Below are 19,299 nucleotides of genomic sequence, written 5' to 3'. Positions count from 1 at the left end.
CATCAGAATGACTTCTTGGTAATTGAATTTCTTTACATTAAATTCATTCTATAGCTTATAGAATGAAATATTGTATTCCTTTACACGAAAGTTCAAATGAACTAGTTTTATCAGCACTTATAGGTATCAATGAGTTATGTTTACAATATTTAAGGAATGAGGCTTATTTCAACTTATGTTATCCGATATAACATAACTTGGGGCAGTTTGCGCTTTATAAACCGCGAAGCAGTTTACCAGAAAGCGTAAACTGCCCTAAGTTTTGTTATATCGGATAACATCAGTTGAAATTAACTTCATTCCTTATAATTTAATTTCAGTGCAGATAATGAGGCAATATTTCCTCCGGAAAAAGGCTTTAAATTGAGCAATGTTTTAAAAGTAACGTCAAGCGGATTAATACGTATTTGACGTAACTCATTGTGACGTAGGCAAGTTATGTTATACAAAATGTTAATTGTTCCTCTGATGATTCATCCAATGAAATTGCTTGATACAAGTGAAATTAAATTATAAGTCTATATATGTAATTATTCACAGTCTTCATTGTGTGTTATTTTTTACAACCTGTATACACTGACATCTTGAAAAAAAAAAGCTCCTGCCATGGGAGAGGGCTCTTGGTAAACTACTTCAAAAATATGATTTTATTGCATCTTACCAAATGTTTAAAATTTAGATGAAAAAAACAACATTTTGGCACTCGATAAAGGTCAACTAACAAAATTATTTCATTACAAACTTTATAAATTTAGCTTTTCAATTTTCAAAATCTGTAAAATTCAATAAATGAGTAATGTGTTTCTGTAAATTCAATAAAAGACCAGATCCGGAAAGGGGATGAAAATCTGTAAAATTACTTAGTAAGCAGAGTTTAGGTTGAACTAATATTAAGTTTACCAAAATAAACCAACTGTCTAAATCTTTACTTTAAAATTTTGATATTGTGTTTCTTTTGTCTGTCTGTAAGACAATATATAAATCTATGAATGACAAGGAAGATCACCATACATGATTTTTAATTTGTAGCAAAAAGAAATCGTAGCCTTTTCATAATAATATTTCATTTCAGTTATAGTTTATGATATATAGTCAAGTACAGTTTTATATCAAAAATGAAATCCTTCGTTGAGAGTATTATGTTACAATTGTTCCATTAAAAAATATCCTATAATTATATAAAGAAAATATAACATGAAAAAACATGGAAATCAAAACAATGAGAAGACTGAAATAAAACAAAATATTCGTTCTAGTGTATATTTCATATAAAACCATTATAAAAAAATGTATGAAGGGACAACACATATTCCACTTTCAATCTGAATATAGAACATGTACTTTAGTTGTTAACGGATTCCACGATATTTTTGTAACTGCAATTTCTAAATTTCTAGTATAAAAATTTTAACCATATTATTTACATGAAAAAATTAAAGCATCATCTAACTCACTCAAAAAATGTGATTAAGGCAAGTATCTCTGCATTCTTTATATAATTCTAGTAAAGGAGGGACATGGAAACAACGAACAGCATTCAATCTCAACATAAAGAAGTAAACCGATAAATGTAATTTATAAAAATTCTTCTTTACAGTAAAAATGAACATGAACTATGGAAAGATAAATATAATATACAAAGACCGTAAAAAAAAAAAAAACCGCATGAAAAAGTGACATAAAAAATTACCACGATTCAGGATTATCTTGCTTCTATCATCAATTATGCATCTAATTAAGCTTGTGTTTTGAGGGGTCCATGTTCTTGATCCTGATGTGTTTTGCATATTACATTGAAAAAGATCACTTTTCGCTTTCTTCGTCTCTTAGAAATGAATATTTTTTTCTTATACATGCATGGGGAGAGTAGAGAATCAACTTAAATGTTTAACATCTCTACGAAAGATTCTCAACATTTGTTTCATAAATTATTGATATCTACAATATACACATTATGATCTTGTTTCTGTTTACAGAATGCATAAGGAGAGAAAACGACCCATATACAATGTGAATGAAACATTCCTAAATCTTTTTTATCTATTTAAATTTTGGGAAACGCGTTCTTGAAGAATGTCTCTCGGTATTTCTTTCATAAATATTAGCAATAGATGAAAATTCAGTTTTCAATGTACAAATGTATCATAACTGTCTTCATGTTAAGACGTAATTTATGTAATGTATCAAAATGATTTACCTTGATCATCCTTGATGTCTATAAAATGTGAGTGTTCTTTTAAATAATATCAACAAACCTCATGTATATCATTCAGACAAGCAATTTACAATTTCAACAACATTTCACCAGGAATTGAAGCTTGCCCCCTGGCAAATTGAAAAAAAAGTTTTACATTCATTTTTTGCAAGCTGATTGCTATTCTGTCCATCCATAATCCCTTATCAGCAAAAAATCTGAAAAATGATCGACCAAATATTCACACATCTCAATTTTACCAGAACGACGGCATTGATGTAATATTGATTCACAATCGTCCAGTAGGGTGTTGATGTCCATATTTTTCTCAATTAATAGTTTGACTATTTTAACATTGCCTCCTATAGCTGCATCGTGCAAAACTGTCTTACCACAACTATCCTCTAAATCTAAAAAATGGGGACAGATCTCAACTAAGTACTCACACATTTCAAATTTCCCACTGAGACAGGCTATATGCAAGATAGTTGAACAAACATTTGACAAGGCATTTATATCCATCCCTTTTTCTATAAGAAAAGAAACAAATTCAACACTTCCTTCAGTACAAGCTGAATGTAACGCTGTCCATCCCCCATTGTCCCTTTTCGCTAATAAATCTGGAAAATGATTGACCAAATATTCACACATATCTAGTTTACCATAGAGACAGCATAGATGTAAAATAGTTTCACCATCTCCCTGTAGGCTATAGATGTCCATCTTCTTCTCAATCAATAGTTTTACTATTTGAACACTACCTCCCCAGGCTGCATCATGCAACACTGTATTACTAGATTTGTCTTTGACGTCTAATAGATGGGGATAATTCTCAACTAAGTACTCACAAACTTCAAACTTGCCATTGAGACAAGCTATATGTAGGATACTTTTACCATCATTTGACAAAGTATTAATGTCCAATCCTTTATTGAGTAGAAAAGACACAATTTCTACACTTCCTCCCCAGCAAGCTGAATATAATACTGTCCATCCTTCATTATCTCTAACAGAAAAACATGGATACATATTCACAAGATACCTACACATTTCCTCTCTACCCTTAATACAACATTTTTGTAACATTCTCCCCAGTATTTGTCTTACAGTAAACATTTAACCCTATACTTAATAGATACCTAAAAAGATCTACGTTGCCACCTATAGCTGTGTAATGGAGGACATTGCCACCATTATTGTCACAGACATCCAGTAATTGAGGGTATCTGTTTAATAAATATTCACACATATCATAATGACCATTTCCGCATGCAGCGTGCAGGATAGTTTGACCTGAATTATCTGTTTTATCTCCCTTTGGTTTATTGTCACTTGATATATGTAATATATTTTCATCCTCAAAGAGGTTAAGCATATATTCAAACATATCTATGTTTCCACTGAAAGCTGCCCAATACAAAAGACTTTTTCCACGAATATCTGTGTGTTCCTGGAGTAATGCAGGATATTTCTCAATGAGATATTTGACCATGTCTGTCCTACCTTTTTGACAAGCACAAGTAAGAACGGTGTGACCATTGTCTCGATCTTTTTCATATGGATCACAGCCAAGCTTTAATAAAAGATTGAATGCATGTTTGTCTCCAGAACTTGCTGCAGACTGTAAAGCATTGGCACCTTGGTCATTTTTTATATTTACAAGAAATGGATATATTGACAGAACCTGTTCAATTAATTGTGTTTGTTGCATAAAACATATCTCCTGCAGTAAGCCATGCCTTATATGTTTCCAGACAGGATGCAAGGAATGAGAAATTTGACGAAGATCAACAGACTCACACACTTGGAGTAATAATTCTATATTACCACTTTGTACAGCATGAAAACACGTTTGAAGATCACAATCCACACCTGATGACAAAATAAGATTAACAATACTTGGTTGATTTTTAGAGCAAGCGGCGTTTATTGATCTGTATCCTTGTCTTTTTTCTGAATTCGGAAGTAAATATTCAACCCACCGCTTATTCCCTACCTTCGAAAAATGCACAACCACTGAATCACCGTTGGTATCACGACATGTTTTAAACTTCGAAGTGCATTCTTCAGATTGTAATACGTGCTCATGGAAGTTCGAATCATTCCATAAATCCAGTGATGATATGGAAGAATATCCAATTACATCCCCTTTTTCAATTATATTTGCAATGCGGCGGGCAACATATTTAAACAATCCTTGTTCTATGTAGACTTGTGTACTTTTGGGGTTTTTACATGTGGTCAATGTCATAAGTAAGGACGGATAACACATTTGGATCATTTTTTCAGGATTTGATAAAAACAAGACACTGAAAATAGACTCTTGTACTGAACTATGGGCAAACTTATAAATATTTTCTATCGTGTCATGAGTTATTAAAAAACCTTCAAAACACAAAATACTGTCTTCGAAATCGTTAACATACGAGTTTTGCAGACCTGCAAATTCTAAGGAGTCGCGCTTCAGCTCTAAATCCCGTCGGGGATTATGAATTAATTCGAACTCTACTTTTCCTCCATTCAGAAGAAGATACACTAAAACAGCGGTTTTTACAGTTCTTTTTTTCAATAAGGTTTTGAAGTAGTCTCTCATAAACGTCATTGCATTTGGTAAAAATGCAATGACGTTTTGTTTAAAATCTTCATTGCCTCTTGCCAATTTACAACATTGTGGAAACCCTATAGCTAGTGGCATTTCAGATATTTTATAGATGAGCTTTTTGTCTTTTATATATTCAGATAGTTCATACTTTTCTGATAGCTGTAGGATCTCGTCCGTGAGCAATGCATTTTCCTTGCTTGATAGGTCAACCAAGGACGACATCAAAAAATCGTTATCGCACTCGTTTTGTACACATTCCTGATATATATCATTTCGAAGTGTAAATATCAGTCTGTTAGATTTATTATCAATATCATTTTCAATTAAAACCTTTGTCATATCTGCTCTAGCTTTACATTCTTGAACGTCATCGTTGTACAAAGTAAACTCACCAAATAAATTGTCAATAAATACCACTATACCATCACCTGGTGATATGTTTTCATACAAGTCTGTTAACTTGTAAAGCTGAAGAGGAGAATTCCCCTCATCCATCAATTCTTTCATTAACATCTTGGCGATTGTGGTTTTTCCAGTCCCGGGGTTTCCCTTGATGACGACATAACCGTTATTGTCCAACAGTTCCTTGGCTCTCTCAAACGCATGAGTTTTTACAAATAGATGACCAACAGCTTCATAATGTTTTTGTATCATTTTCTTAGTTGTTTCTGAAAAGAAATGATAGTTATCTTTAAGGAACATGGACTTAATGTCTCTAAGATTCCAGAATTTATCTATTTATTAATTAACGGTGATATGCTCAATGGTATGTGCAGAATTGTATTGTTGCTTTAAGTCAAGAGTGTTTTAGCTTCAAAGATAATTAATCAATTAAGACTACAGGAATTATATTGTATACAAGAGGCCCATGGGCCACATCGCTCACCTGGGTACTGTGCCTAGGACAAAATCGATTTAGTAAATGCCTAAGTGGTCCCGATCCTAAAAAGGGGGTATGATTTGAGCAAACTATGCAAACTTGAATGGATACTAACTAAGGACGCTTATATATTTGTTTGACGAACTGTGTCTTTTCCCTATTAGTTTGAACTTTTATTGTGGTCCCACCCAACCGGGGGTAAGAATGCGTGGGTCATGATTGTAACAAATCTGCATCTAAACTACCCGAGGATGCTTCCATATAAACAAGACCAATCATCTTTTTTGTTCTTGAGAATATTTTTCATATTTAGAATACTCGTATGTAAAATTGTGATTGTCCATACTGGCCGCACCCCACTCCCGGGAGTCATGATTTAAACAATCTTGAATCTTCACTATAACATGGATGCGTCCCTATAAATATGACGAATTATGTCTTTGCTGTTCTCAAGAAAAAGTTTTTTTTAAGATTTTTTTGTTTGCTTTATATATCTATGTAAAACTTTGATTGGTCATTGTGGCCCGCCCTAGCCCCAAGGACATAATTTGAACAATTCATGAATCTACACCACCTGAGTATGCTTTTTTTTTTTTTTTTAAAAAATCCTTTACAAATCTGTGATCGTCCATTGTGGCCCCACTTAACCCCTAAAGATCATGATTTAAATAAACTTGAACTTATACTACCTGAGTTTCATCTTTCCTGGCAGAGTGGTTCTTGTGAGGAAGATTTTTAAGAATTTCATTTTTTAAAGAAATTCTTAATTGTCTCACCCTGTAATTGGGCATGGTACTTCATTTGAACAAATTTGAATCCCCTTCACCTAATGAAATTGTGAAAAGCTTTCAGACGGACAGACAGGAAGACGCTGGACAAAATGTGATCACTTGCTGGTGTTAAAATCATCTAATAATTAATTTCACAGAACTGACACATATGATTAATGATATATAAATCAACGAATTCATGAAGAAAAATTAAAAAAGGAAATACATCCTCCGCATTTTTCAATAAGTATGTTAATGAAAGGAACACGGATATTAATTTCTTTCATTAGGCCTTTAAGACCAGGAATTTTTCCATAACATAAACAAACATGCATTATTAACAAACTAAATTTTGTTGTCTTTTGTTACCAGTAGGCATCCTGGAATATCTAAATATGAAATATCAAGCCATTTATTTAATATCTATTTTATCTAAATATTATCCTACCGATCTTTTTTGCAAGTCTTGGATCTACAAAACAATAATAAATCTGTAAAAGAAGTTATATTTCATGATATATTCATCAGAAAATTTATAATGGACTGAAGTCAGCGAGTTTGTTTATTTAAAGAATGCATTGCGAAACAGGAATGTATAAACTCTTTCTAAGAACCTGAGCATAGTTGTCGCATTTTGCTATTTCATGAAATCCCACATATCGTGCATTACTGATGTGCTTTGTAGTATCAGTAATACTTTTCATTGTGGCAAACTGGATTTCCTGTTTTGATCATCTCATTTATACGAATTCATGAATCTACACCACCTGAGTATGCTTTTTTTTTTTTTTTTTAAAAAATCCTTTACAAATCTGTGATCGTCCATTGTGGCCCCACTTAACCCCTAAAGATCATGATTTAAATAAACTTGAACTTATACTACCTGAGTTTCATCTTTCCTGGCAGAGTGGTTCTTGTGAGGAAGATTTTTAAGAATTTCATTTTTTAAAGAAATTCTTAATTGTCTCACCCTGTAATTGGGCATGGTACTTCATTTGAACAAATTTGAATCCCCTTCACCTAATGAAATTGTGAAAAGCTTTCAGACGGACAGACAGGAAGACGCTGGACAAAATGTGATCACTTGCTGGTGTTAAAATCATCTAATAATTAATTTCACAGAACTGACACATATGATTAATGATATATAAATCAACGAATTCATGAAGAAAAATTAAAAAAGGAAATACATCCTCCGCATTTTTCAATAAGTATGTTAATGAAAGGAACACGGATATTAATTTCTTTCATTAGGCCTTTAAGACCAGGAATTTTTCCATAACATAAACAAACATGCATTATTAACAAACTAAATTTTGTTGTCTTTTGTTACCAGTAGGCATCCTGGAATATCTAAATATGAAATATCAAGCCATTTATTTAATATCTATTTTATCTAAATATTATCCTACCGATCTTTCTTGCAAGTCTTGGATCTACAAAAAAATAATAAATCTGTAAAAGAAGTTATATTTCATGATATATTCATCAGAAAATTTATAATGGACTGAAGTCAGCGAGTTTGTTTATTTAAAGAATGCATTGCGAAACAGGAATGTATAAACTCTTTCTAAGAACCTGAGCATAGTTGTCGCATTTTGCTATTTCATGAAATCCCACATATCGTGCATTACTGATGTGCTTTGTAGTATCAGTAATACTTTTCATTGTGGCAAACTGGATTTCCTGTTTTGATCATCTCATTTATACGATTATCATGACATGCAACTTATATGAGATATTTACTGTGAAGCGCCAATTCTCTTCGCATCATCAGCATATTACCTAAGAAATAGGAATAGATACAATAAATTAAAAGTTAGATATTTTTTTTTGATAATTTTTATATTTCAACATCTGATAATTATCAATCTGATGAAATGTTTATTAAGTATTATGATAAGTTATGTCTAAAATCTTGAATGCTTTGCCATTCCTGTCTAAATTCATCAAAATATTCCGAGTAAACTGATGCAAGAATCATTAAGCCATAATGACAGGAAGGATTATAATTACTTACTCGATAAATGATCCACAGTTATATGAAGTTCCGTGATATCTCCAAGTAAGTCTATGTATTTTTTCTCTTGTTCTGGGTCCATGGAGCAGGTTTTTATCGTGTTGACTGCATCTTGGTACACCTTAGTGTTTCCTAAGTGTCGCTCTAGCTCCACTACAATGTCCCGGATGTTCCGCCATTCCTGTCTAAATTCTGACTCGGACAGGGACAAATCAGGTGAATGTCCGTAATACTTGTTTCTAATGAGGCGAATTCTTTCAATGTTGGCTGCCACGCTTCTGTCTCCGGGATTCGGAATCTCTCCCCAACCTTTGGAATGTGATGATATTTTACTTACATTGCGTAGAAGTAAATACAAAAAAGATATGTCTAAGTCTGAGTAATCACTACTGTATTGTTTCGTGTGTTTGGGGAAAATTATCTCTGATTGTGTTTTGTTGAGTGGATTTCTTTGTCCATGTAAAAGTTTATCTGTAAATTCTTTAACCTTTCTAGACAAATCAGATGGTTTCACTTCTGTCTTTAGAATGTCACGTAACACATCAGTACATGGACCCAGTATAAGTCTCGCCAGTCGAGCAGTGTTTGTTGTTTCTGGTGTAGAGGTGTAGCACTTGGATAAAGACATGATCTGACTGGATTCACTACGTTTAATAGTTGAAATGTCAGGGCTCTATCTTCGCCATTAAATGAATACAACCTTTAATTAAAAAAAATATTTTCAATTATACTTTTTTATCACATCCTTACTTTCAAAACAATTTTTTTTAATTTTGTATGATTAGATTTATAACAGATGGATAATAACTCAACTATTTTTTTACTAAATAAACTCAATTTGGTTCGAACAAATTTACTCAGCAAAGTATTTACAATAGTATATAAGGTTTCAAAAATTGAGAATCAACATTTTCATATGTGATAAGTGCATGTTATGCAATTAGATAATAATAATAATAATAATAATAATAATAATAATAATAATAATAATAATAATAATGATACTTCATTTAAAGAGGGTGACACGATTAATGCAAAAAAATATAATAAATATGTATACATTTACAAATAAACACAATCAAGAAATAATCATAAATTATTTTGACATTTTTTATACTACATTTTTTGACTAGATAGTTGAAGGCATTCAGTGTTTGAGATTTTTTATATATATATAAAAAATCAAAGTACTGAGACAGTACTGAAAGACGGGGTCAAAATAATTTTCATGCTAGATTTCACAAATTTGAGGGTTTTTTAAACGATTTTTGATAATTTTTAGAATCAACATACTAAAAAAACAATACAAATTCGCGTTTTTCATTTAATTTGACGTACAAATTTCAATAATTGCTAAGTCTAGAAACCTTTTTGAACCGTCCGAATTTCACGTGGTCCAAATTAATATTTTTCTGGAAGTAAACAATGGATGATGCAGGAGAGTAATTTGTTTACTAGTGTGTATTATAATTAATATTTTGAGCTTGCATTTACAAAATGCTTCATAAATTTGATTTAAAAAAAGTTCATATCACTTTCTTCAGTATGATACAGAATTTTCATATTTTTATCAAAACAATTTCTGCAATCTTTGATATATCACGTGACCCCATCTAATAAACAATTTCTAAAGACAGCACCAGAGGATTTGATGGGTTTATATTTATAAAATGGTACACACAGGTCTAAGCTATATTCAGATCGAAGACGGTATCTATTATTACAATGGAAATCAAACATGCTATTTAGATAAGTATGGTAAGAGTGCAACATTTCAAAAAATATGGAATGCAGAGGAAAAACTTAAATTTTTTATATGATTAATTCGTACAGGAAATTTTAAGTACTTCCCGTTAAAAAAATATTTTGTATTAAATCAGAACGTAGAAAAAAGTACCTAGTGAAAAAAAAATAGATGACAGCTTAACAAAAATGTATGATACTTCTTAATACCAATTCTACGTAAATATCAAAATGACGTGGCCACGCGATGTCTTGGATTCAGCTAATTTTTTTCTTACTGAAACTTCAACGCATGAAAAGATTGACTATATGAAAGAAAGCATGGTAGTTTATCCGGTTGCCATGGAAACGGGACTAGAAGGTGTAAATTATAGTGGATATTGCTATTTATCAATAATATCAAAAAAATATTTACTAGACAAAGCTGTTTATGTTCATATTTTTTTATATCCTTCATGACAATCAAAACTATGTAAAAAATAGCCAAGGTCACAAAAATTTTACAATTTCTAATTTTCTGATGCCAAAAAGTGAATAATTAGTCGTCGTTACCTCCCTTGTTAGACTTAATATTTAAAGACTTTGACAAGTGATGTGAAAATTCTAGAAGGGAGATTTAGATTCAAGAAATGTTATTTTGCAAATATCTTTTAAAACATTTATGGGTAAATGAAAAATAAACATTTTATTACACTATAAAGTTGGTCTAAATGTGCTTTTTCTCTGTCCGAGTTATTTCCCTTGTTGGAGCTCTTCGGCATTGAAGAATACAAAATGTGTAAATTGTAAACAAGATGGCAGACAATGAAATCTGCAGTTTTTCTTCTTGTTTTGAAACATCTTGTTCAGGAAAATTCTACCTCAAGAGACTCAGAATTTGATGAAAAACAGTTGACAAAGTTGGGATAATCTTTAAGAAAAGCGAAAGGGTTGATCTGGACATGATGAGTATTACACGTATAGCTACTCGTAGAAAAGAAAATATGAGGATATCAGGGTGGTATATGGGGGCGAAGGCTGAGAGGATTTTAGCTGTTTCCTTCAAGGTGTCTTTGAAATAGAGATCGAGAGATACATGTAGTGGTGTGGTAGTCCCCGACCGATCCCGATTGCAATGTGTAAGTATTTTTTTTATTCATAATTCTATTCAGGTGTCACATGTACCTGCATGGTAACTGATAATCCGAGATTCCTCTGACTCTAACCCCCGCTTTTATATTGTGACTTGTGCGCACAAGTCACAATATAAAAGCAGGGGTTAGATTCAGAGGAATCTCGGATTAGGTAACTGACAGTATAATGAAACATAAGGCAATAAAAACGAACAAAACCATGAAAACTTGGATGCACAGTTGCACATATTACATGTACATGACATTGAATCAAATACTACTGCGCAATATATTATGTGCCCGTTTTGGGTACTGGTATTTTATTTTCTATAAAATTCAGTATATTTGAAGAAAATTGTATGAATTTATTTTTCCAAATGATAATATGCTTGTGTCCAATCTATTTTTACAAACAGGATTTGAAGGAATAAAACCTCGGAAATATTAAACCTTTGACTTCTGACAATGATAGCTGAATAGTGTGTTAGATTTTTTTGAAATTTTAGGCAATATCAGGACTGTAGAATATTTTAAAGAATTGATTAAAAAAGGTGTAAGTGTAAAATTATGAAAGTACATGCAGACACACAGATTTACAGATGCTAATAGTGTTCTAGATCTAAGTACATATACTTTGTCATACTATTGTGAAATCATTTTTGGGACTTTGATACAATGGAGTTATTTGCTCTGCAAGGTGATGTATTGTAAAGTAGGTAAAGAAATCTATCCAAGGGTATTAGAATATGGCAACTCCATTTGTACTTTCCAGGATGCAGCTTTCTGTCTCATAATTTTAATTTTACTGATCACTGTTTTTCAGCTATATATTGCAGGTATATCAATCTTGCACACAATTTAAATATGAATAGTTTTAGTTTGACAATATTGATCTGTACAGATGAGATCATTCTGATGCTGTGTACTTTACATGTCAAGGACATATTGTACAAATTAAAAATAGTCGCATTAAAGAACAAAATAAATTATACCACATTACATTAGTATCTACAAGTTAAATTGATGCAAAGCATCAAATCGGCCGCAAACGAAATATTTAGCATTAAATAATTTTTTTCACAATTTTCAAAGTGCTCATGCAAGGAAAGCGCGTCAAGATATTCAAAGGTGAAATAGTTGAATCATTTTTATTTTAGGCTGTCTTCAAAGCAAAATAAATAATTAAATAAAATTAAAACAAATAGACATTTTACCGCATTTGCTTATAAATAGATTCATCAATGTTAAACAGGTCAGCGATAAATGATAAGAATTTATTGTCATCAAAATGAAGATGTACATAGGTCTCTCAAGATGAACCACGTGCTGATACGATCGATCTTGGTCACGTGATAATGCCCATGGCTAAGGCCGCAATGCAAAATGTAGAAAAATGTCTTTGTATTTAATTTGCAGCTCTAGAGCATGTTCAAAACAATTTTTACTGGTTGAAATTTTCTTTTTATAATTCTTATTCACCATGCACTTTTACACTTCATTATTATCCGGAAAATCATGACGATTTCCTTTCATATCTTATGCACTCCCAGGCTGGGGAGTATCTATTGTAAACTCTCTTTACATAACAATAAATTATCGATTATCAGATTAGAAATGATAATTAAATTGAATCATAGTATCAGCAATTAATACTTAGTTTAAAGCAATTTTTAAAAATATTTTACTCATGATTTTTACTTTTTATCATTTGAGAAATATTTCCCTGACCTAATGAAAAATAACGTCTCATTTCCCCATGTGCACTTTCTAACACAATCACAAATAGATCGGCCGCTGCTGCGGCCGATAATAAAACATGTATGTTTTTATTACAATTAAATTATGATATAAATAAACTTCATTTTCCACTTTAGAAATTAATTGTTGTCAATTCATTTCTACTCTTAGTCTCTATATCTCTGGCGATTTGTCCAAACTGCAGAAAAGCTTTATATGTAAATTGAAAAAAAAAATGCTTGATGACAACATTAAATCCACTCCTTTATCAATCATTCCTCTTGATTCAGAAAATTTTCAGGATAACATGTAAACATTAGGTACATGTAATATATATATATGATGTTCAAAATTTTAACCCTAACTTTCAAATTAAAAAATAATTTTTAATTGATCATTGCAGCCCTTGCAAGATTTTCCTAATGAAGATTCTAAGGATTACAGATCCTCTAGCAAGGAGACCACACAGGTACATGTATTGTGTATTAAGTTGCATGGATTCATGGTGACTTAAGACATGATTGCCACAACAATGCATAAAGGGAGATAATAATGCTTATAGGTTGAAAATGTATATGTTTTATACATAGCAAAATTTTAAGATTCCAGTTTTACGTTTTTGAAACAATTTTTAAATGAATTTTTAGCTCACCTCAACGAAGTTGGGGGAGCTTATGTAATACCCTCGGCGTCGGCGTCGGTGTCGGTGTCGGCGTCGGCGTCCCGGGTTAAGGTTAAGTTTTTTGGAGCAGTTTTCTTTTTAAGAACTTCTATGTCCTATATTGATTAGACATGCATGGAAGATGGTTCTAGTGTGTTTCATTGATCCAGTCAAAGTTTCAGATGCTGCAATTTCAGCAAAGGAATGACCAGGTTAATGTTTTGGAGCAGGTTAACATTTTTGGTGCAGTTTTTGGTGTAGGTTTCATTTCCAAGTAACTATAAGACCTATGTTGACCAAACTTGCATGGATGATACATCTAATGATGCATACTACCGGGCTTGCTTCGGATGCTGATTCTGACCTACATTTTCTGGTTGAGTGAACAGGTTAAAGTTTTTGGTGCAAGTTTCATTTCCAAGTTACTATAAGCCCTATGTTGACCTAACTTGCATGGATGATACATCTAAGGATGCATACTACAGGGCTTGCTTGGGATGCTGAATCTGACCTACATTTTCCGGTTGAGTGAACAGGTTTAAGGTTTTGGTGCAGGTTTCATTTGCAAGTAACTTTAAGCCCTATGTTGACCAAACTTGCATGGATGATACATCTAAGGATGCATACTATAGAGTTTGCTTCGGAAGCTGAATCTGACCTACATTTTCCGGTTGAGTGAACAGGTTAAAATTTTTTATGCAATTTTCATTTCCAAGTAACTATAAGCCCTAGGTTGACCAAACTTGCATGGATGATACTTCTAAGGATGCATACTACCGGGCATGCTTCGGATGCTGAATCTGACCTACATTTTCCGGTTGAGTGAACAGGTTAAAGTTTTTGATGCAGGTTTCATTTGCAAGTAACTTTAAGCCCTATGTTGACCAAACTTGCATGGATGATACATCTAAGGATGCACACTACCAGGCTTGCTCAGATGCTGAATCTGACCTACATTTTCTGGTTGAGTGAACAGGTAAAAGTTGTTGGTGCAGGTTTCATTTCCAAGTAACTATGAGTTCTTTAATGACCAATCTTGCATGGATGATACATCTAAGGATGCATACTACCAGGCTTGCTTCGGATGCTGAATCTGACCTACTTTTTGTGGATGAGTGAAAATGTTAGTTTTTGATGCATGTTTCATTTCCAATTAACTATGAGCCCTATAATGAGCAAACTTGCATGGAAGATACATCTTAGGATGCACACTAATGGACTTGCTTCGGATGCTGAATTCAACATACATTTTTCAGATAATAGACCAGGTAAAAGTTATGGGTGCAGGTCTATTTCCAAAAAACTATAAGGCTTATATAACATTGTATAAACCAAACTTGCACAAATGTTGCATCAAGAGATGAAAACTCTCAAATTTGCTTCAGATGCTGGATTTTGATTACATTTTCATGAAGAAGAACTAGTTTAAATTTTTTATGTAGGTCTGTTGCAAAGTATCAGATCAAAATTGCTTAAATATTTTCATATTTGAAATGTACACTTTTTGTTGGTTAATTTTGTGACTTTGCCTTACTTAAAGACAACATTCGTTGAGGTGAGCTCTGTAATCTCTGATTACCTATGTTTATCCAAAGTGACAAAAAATTAATGTTATTTTTTTTTATGTGAACAGATAGAAATGACCAGAACAGAGGACATACAGCCCCGCCCCCCCCCCCCCCCAAAAAAAAAATCACAGTGGACTGGAAGTAAATTTCACATGAAAAATACAAAGTAGGAAAAATTACAGAAAGAAAAGAGGATTCAGTTAAAGTTGTCACTGGTGCAAGATGGACATAGAGAGGGTTTTCCAATGATCATTACTAAAATCCACAGCAAATTAATATTGCAAGGCTGAGCTACTTTTCAAACTTACACAAAAGGACATAAAGAAATGTGAATTCGAGGAAATCAAGCTGACATCAAATGAGAGAATATGAAGGAACAAATTTTAACAAAAATTTTTTTTTAAGCAGGGCATCTGTTTTCCTTACAGAATATGTGTATTCTAAAGTGATTTCTTGTATTTTCAAAAAATGTCACTGTTTAAGTGAAGATAATGTCTTGTTTATTTTTTCTATAAAAGCAGTTTTATGCAAAGAAGCAGTTTCTTCCCTTTTTATATCCCCACTCTGCAGGAGAGGTGGTATACTGATTTATCATATACCCCCACATGGGCTCACAAATTTAGAGTTTTATATTGGCAGGCTTCACACAATATGTCGTGTATGATTAGAATGTATATGAATACATTTTAACAAAACTGAGAACAAGATTAATTGTGAAACACTGATTCCCTATACATTGCAGCTTATGTCAAGACTCCCACAAGGTATCCCAAGAAAGGTCTTGCCACAAGTAAAACACCTGTGAAATATGAAAATCTAGTCCAACTTCAAAAGTTGTGGTTAAGGTTAAAGTTTTTTAAGTCGGTCAATGTATAAGGTCAAGGTCAAATGGTTAAAAATATTTATACCCATTAAAAGAACATAGTATACATGTAACTGATCATCTGAATATGCTGATAAGCAATGTGGTAGTAAAAATTAATTCCACAATATTTAGCCTATAAGGCAAATTTGGCTGCCTTCCCCCAACAGACTAACTAAAATTCAAAACTTTTTTTTACATTGCAAGACAGGATAGTTTTTTTTATCCATCTTTAATATCTCGTCAACAAATATGAAATTTTCTGGGAAAAAGATTTTACAACCTACCTACCAAGGCGACTTAATGATTTTACCCTGAGTTGGGAGAGGGCAAACAAACATTATAATCAAGATGGTCTTGCCAACTTGTTTTGACATTATATTGTCTGACCTACTTTCATATTTTCATAAAATACTTTTATATCATTTATTAATTATGAGTTGGCCTTTTTACTTTAATTATACATTTTAAAAAAATTAACCATAAAACAATTGTTTTGAATTTGAACATATTTAAGTGAATAAATCAAAAGAATTGGACACAATTACAGGCCATTAAAAGATTTGTAAGAACTTTTGGAAACTCACTTGTTTTATTTCATATCTAAATTAAAATAACTAGAAGCCTGATTTGTTTCCATGGCAACATTTTAATTTACCTGTCACTGAGTTAATTTCAGAAGTTCTATTTAATTATTGAAAAGAAATTTAGATACTTGATATATATTCACACTACATAACAATGTGTTCAGTTTGGTAAAACATGTTCTTAGATGATCTTCTCTGTTATTTGTGATTAATGGAGGGGGGGGGGGGGTCATTCATGCAATAATTTCTAGAAAGCTGTACATTTACCCATTAATTTATTAATTTTTTTTTATTCTCACAAAACATTAGAATATAAAGTTTATTTAATGATACATGGTTACAAATATATTGGTTGTCAAAATGGTGAACAATTTCATTGAATATGACTAAAAAAATCAATTTTGGCAAATTGCCAATTTTTTATGCAATAATTTCTAGAAAGTTTTTGATTTACCCATTAATTTTTTTTATTCTCATAAAACCTTAGAATAAAAAGTTTATTTGATGATACATAGTTACAAATATATCAGTTGTCAAAATGGTGAAAAAGTTCATTGAATATGACTAAAAAAGTCAATTTTGGCAAATTGCCAATTTTCATGCAATAATTTCTAGAAAGTTTTTGATTTACCCATTAATTTTTTTTATTCTCATAAAACCTTAGAATATATAGTTTATTTAATGATACATGGTTACAAATATATCAGTTGTCAAAATTGTGAAAAAATTCATTGAATATGACTAAAAAAGTCAATTTTGGCAAATTGCCAATTTTCATGCAATAATTTCTAGAAAGTTTTTGATTTACCCATTAATTTTTTTTATTCTCATAAAACCTTAGAATATATAGTTTATTTAATGATACATGGTTACAAATATATCAGTTGTCAAAATGGTGAAAAATATTGAATATGACTAAAAAAGTCAATTTTGGCAAATTGCCAATTTTCATGCAATAATTTCTAGAAAGTTTTTGATTTACCCATTAATTTTTTTATTCTCATAAAACCTTAGAATATATAGTTTATTTAATGATACATGGTTACAAATATATCAGTTGTCAAAATGGTGAAAAATTTCATTGAATATGACTAAAAAAGTCAATTTTGGCAAATTGCCAATTTTCATGCAATAATTTCTAGAAAGTTTTTGATTTACCCATTAATTTTTTTTATTCTCATAAAACCTTAGAATATAAAGTTTATTTTATGATACATGGTTACAAATATATCAGTTGTCAAAATGGTGAAAAATTTCATTGAATATGACTAAAAAAGTCAATTTTGGCAAATTGCCAATTTTCATGCAATAATTTCTAGAAAGTTTTTGATTTACCCATTAATTTTTTTTATTCTCATAAAACCTTAGAATATATAGTTTATTTAATGATACATGGTTACAAATATATCAGTTGTCAAAATGGTGAAAAATTTCATTGAATATGACTAAAAAAGTCAAATTTGGCAAATTGCCAATTTGCTAACAGTCTTAATGCTGCAATGAAAATTCGCTTAATCTTCATTCAAAAATCTTTGAATGAAATTAATTTCTCAGATTTAAGTAGTATGAGCTTACATAATATAATTTTCATGTGAATTTTTACTAATTAATTGAATGTGCACAAATTTAATTTAAAACAGAGCAAAATTTGCTTAATCAGAGGGTTCTAAATATTACATCCCTGTTACCATGGCAACCAAATTGAAAAGTTAGACTTTAACATCATATTTATTAAAGACATACCAATTGTAGTAAATGGTGTGAATTTCAGGTAAATCGGAGATATGTCATGTCCACGACCCTATTTAAAATTTTGATTTTTATAGAGAATTGATATTAATTAATTAAGCTTTGGTATAATGAATCAACGACTTAAATAACACGAATATACATGAAAAATATGCGTTGTATTCGAATAATGGTTGAGACAGACCAAAGTCAATAAAGAAAGATTATGTAGCAAATTATGCTCCGTTAGGCCTCCAGCACTTTGAAGCAAAAGCTAAAGGTCCTTTGGATGACACCTTGAAACCGAGGCCTCGTTTTAGGGTATACTATGGCACGATAAAAAATCCTATCTTCTCAATAGCCCTTGGAACCAAGTAAAGATTTAAGTTTGAATGTTTTCACCGGAATATCTGATGTAGCTTTATAAGTGAAAAAGAGCCATAAGTTGCCTCACTGACGACACGGCCGACTGAAGTATCTAAATGGAAATTACCTGTTTTTTTTAATAGATCGATGTACTTTTTTAATTCAGGGTCAACCTACATGTATGTATTATTTGTGGACCAGTGTTATATTTCTATAGTTGCAAGTTTGTTACATGACTATCATTTTACTTGTTCAATACTCTTATTCATAACAAGACTTTTAAAGAAAAATGAAAAAAAAAGTTAGCAGCTATGACTTGGGTCATTAAGATAGCTTAGGACTGTTTTTCCCGAGAGAATTTTAAGGCGTTATATTATATTATATACCTCTTACATTATTTATACCTGAATTATAAAATGATTAAAGAAATATAGGGTAAACGCACTGAGAGAAACAAATAATAACATAT

At 31.5% G+C, this 19,299-nt stretch overlaps 1 protein-coding gene and 1 long non-coding RNA gene across 2 annotated transcripts; one reads left to right on the top strand and one right to left on the bottom strand.

The window, feature by feature from the left end:
* Positions 1–2,374: 2,374 nt before the first annotated feature.
* LOC134270452 (uncharacterized) lies at positions 2,375–9,161 on the bottom strand. Its single transcript, XM_062752667.1, has 5 exons — positions 8,467–9,161; positions 8,193–8,231; positions 7,859–7,882; positions 3,334–5,464; positions 2,375–3,200 (listed from the first exon to the last, which is right to left on the bottom strand). Exons 1-5 carry the CDS (start codon positions 9,092–9,094, stop codon positions 2,375–2,377), a joined length of 3,648 nt encoding a protein of 1,215 aa, XP_062608651.1. The 5' UTR covers positions 9,095–9,161.
* Positions 9,162–10,407: 1,246 nt separating this feature from the next.
* On the top strand, positions 10,408–15,910 carry LOC134270450 (uncharacterized). Its single transcript, XR_009992830.1, has 3 exons — positions 10,408–11,327; positions 13,462–13,527; positions 15,353–15,910. It is a non-coding gene; the product is annotated as an uncharacterized LOC134270450 (long non-coding RNA).
* Positions 15,911–19,299: the final 3,389 nt, after the last annotated feature.

The sequence above is a fragment of the Saccostrea cucullata genome, unplaced genomic scaffold (genome assembly GCF_032062105.1).
Source record: "Saccostrea cucullata isolate Sc308-1 unplaced genomic scaffold, CSIRO_AGI_Scuc_v1 ctg1825, whole genome shotgun sequence".
Taxonomy (NCBI): Eukaryota; Metazoa; Mollusca; class Bivalvia; order Ostreida; family Ostreidae; genus Saccostrea; species Saccostrea cuccullata.
Note: the sequence above shows the minus strand (reverse complement) of the source record. Positions and strands in the feature narration are given on the sequence as shown.

What these genes read in the sequence shown, in the direction of transcription:
- LOC134270452 (XM_062752667.1), bottom strand. Translation starts at nt 9,094, where the DNA reads ATGTCTTTATCCAAGTGCTACACCTCTACACCAGAAACAACAAACACT. An exon ending in AACTGTGGATCATTTATCGA is followed by an intron (nt 8,232 to 8,466) that starts GTAAGTAATTAT and finishes CCTATTTCTTAG; the next exon opens with GTAATATGCTGATGATGCGA. An exon ending in AAGAGAATTGGCGCTTCACA is followed by an intron (nt 7,883 to 8,192) that starts GTAAATATCTCA and finishes ATTTTTTTGTAG; the next exon opens with ATCCAAGACTTGCAAGAAAG.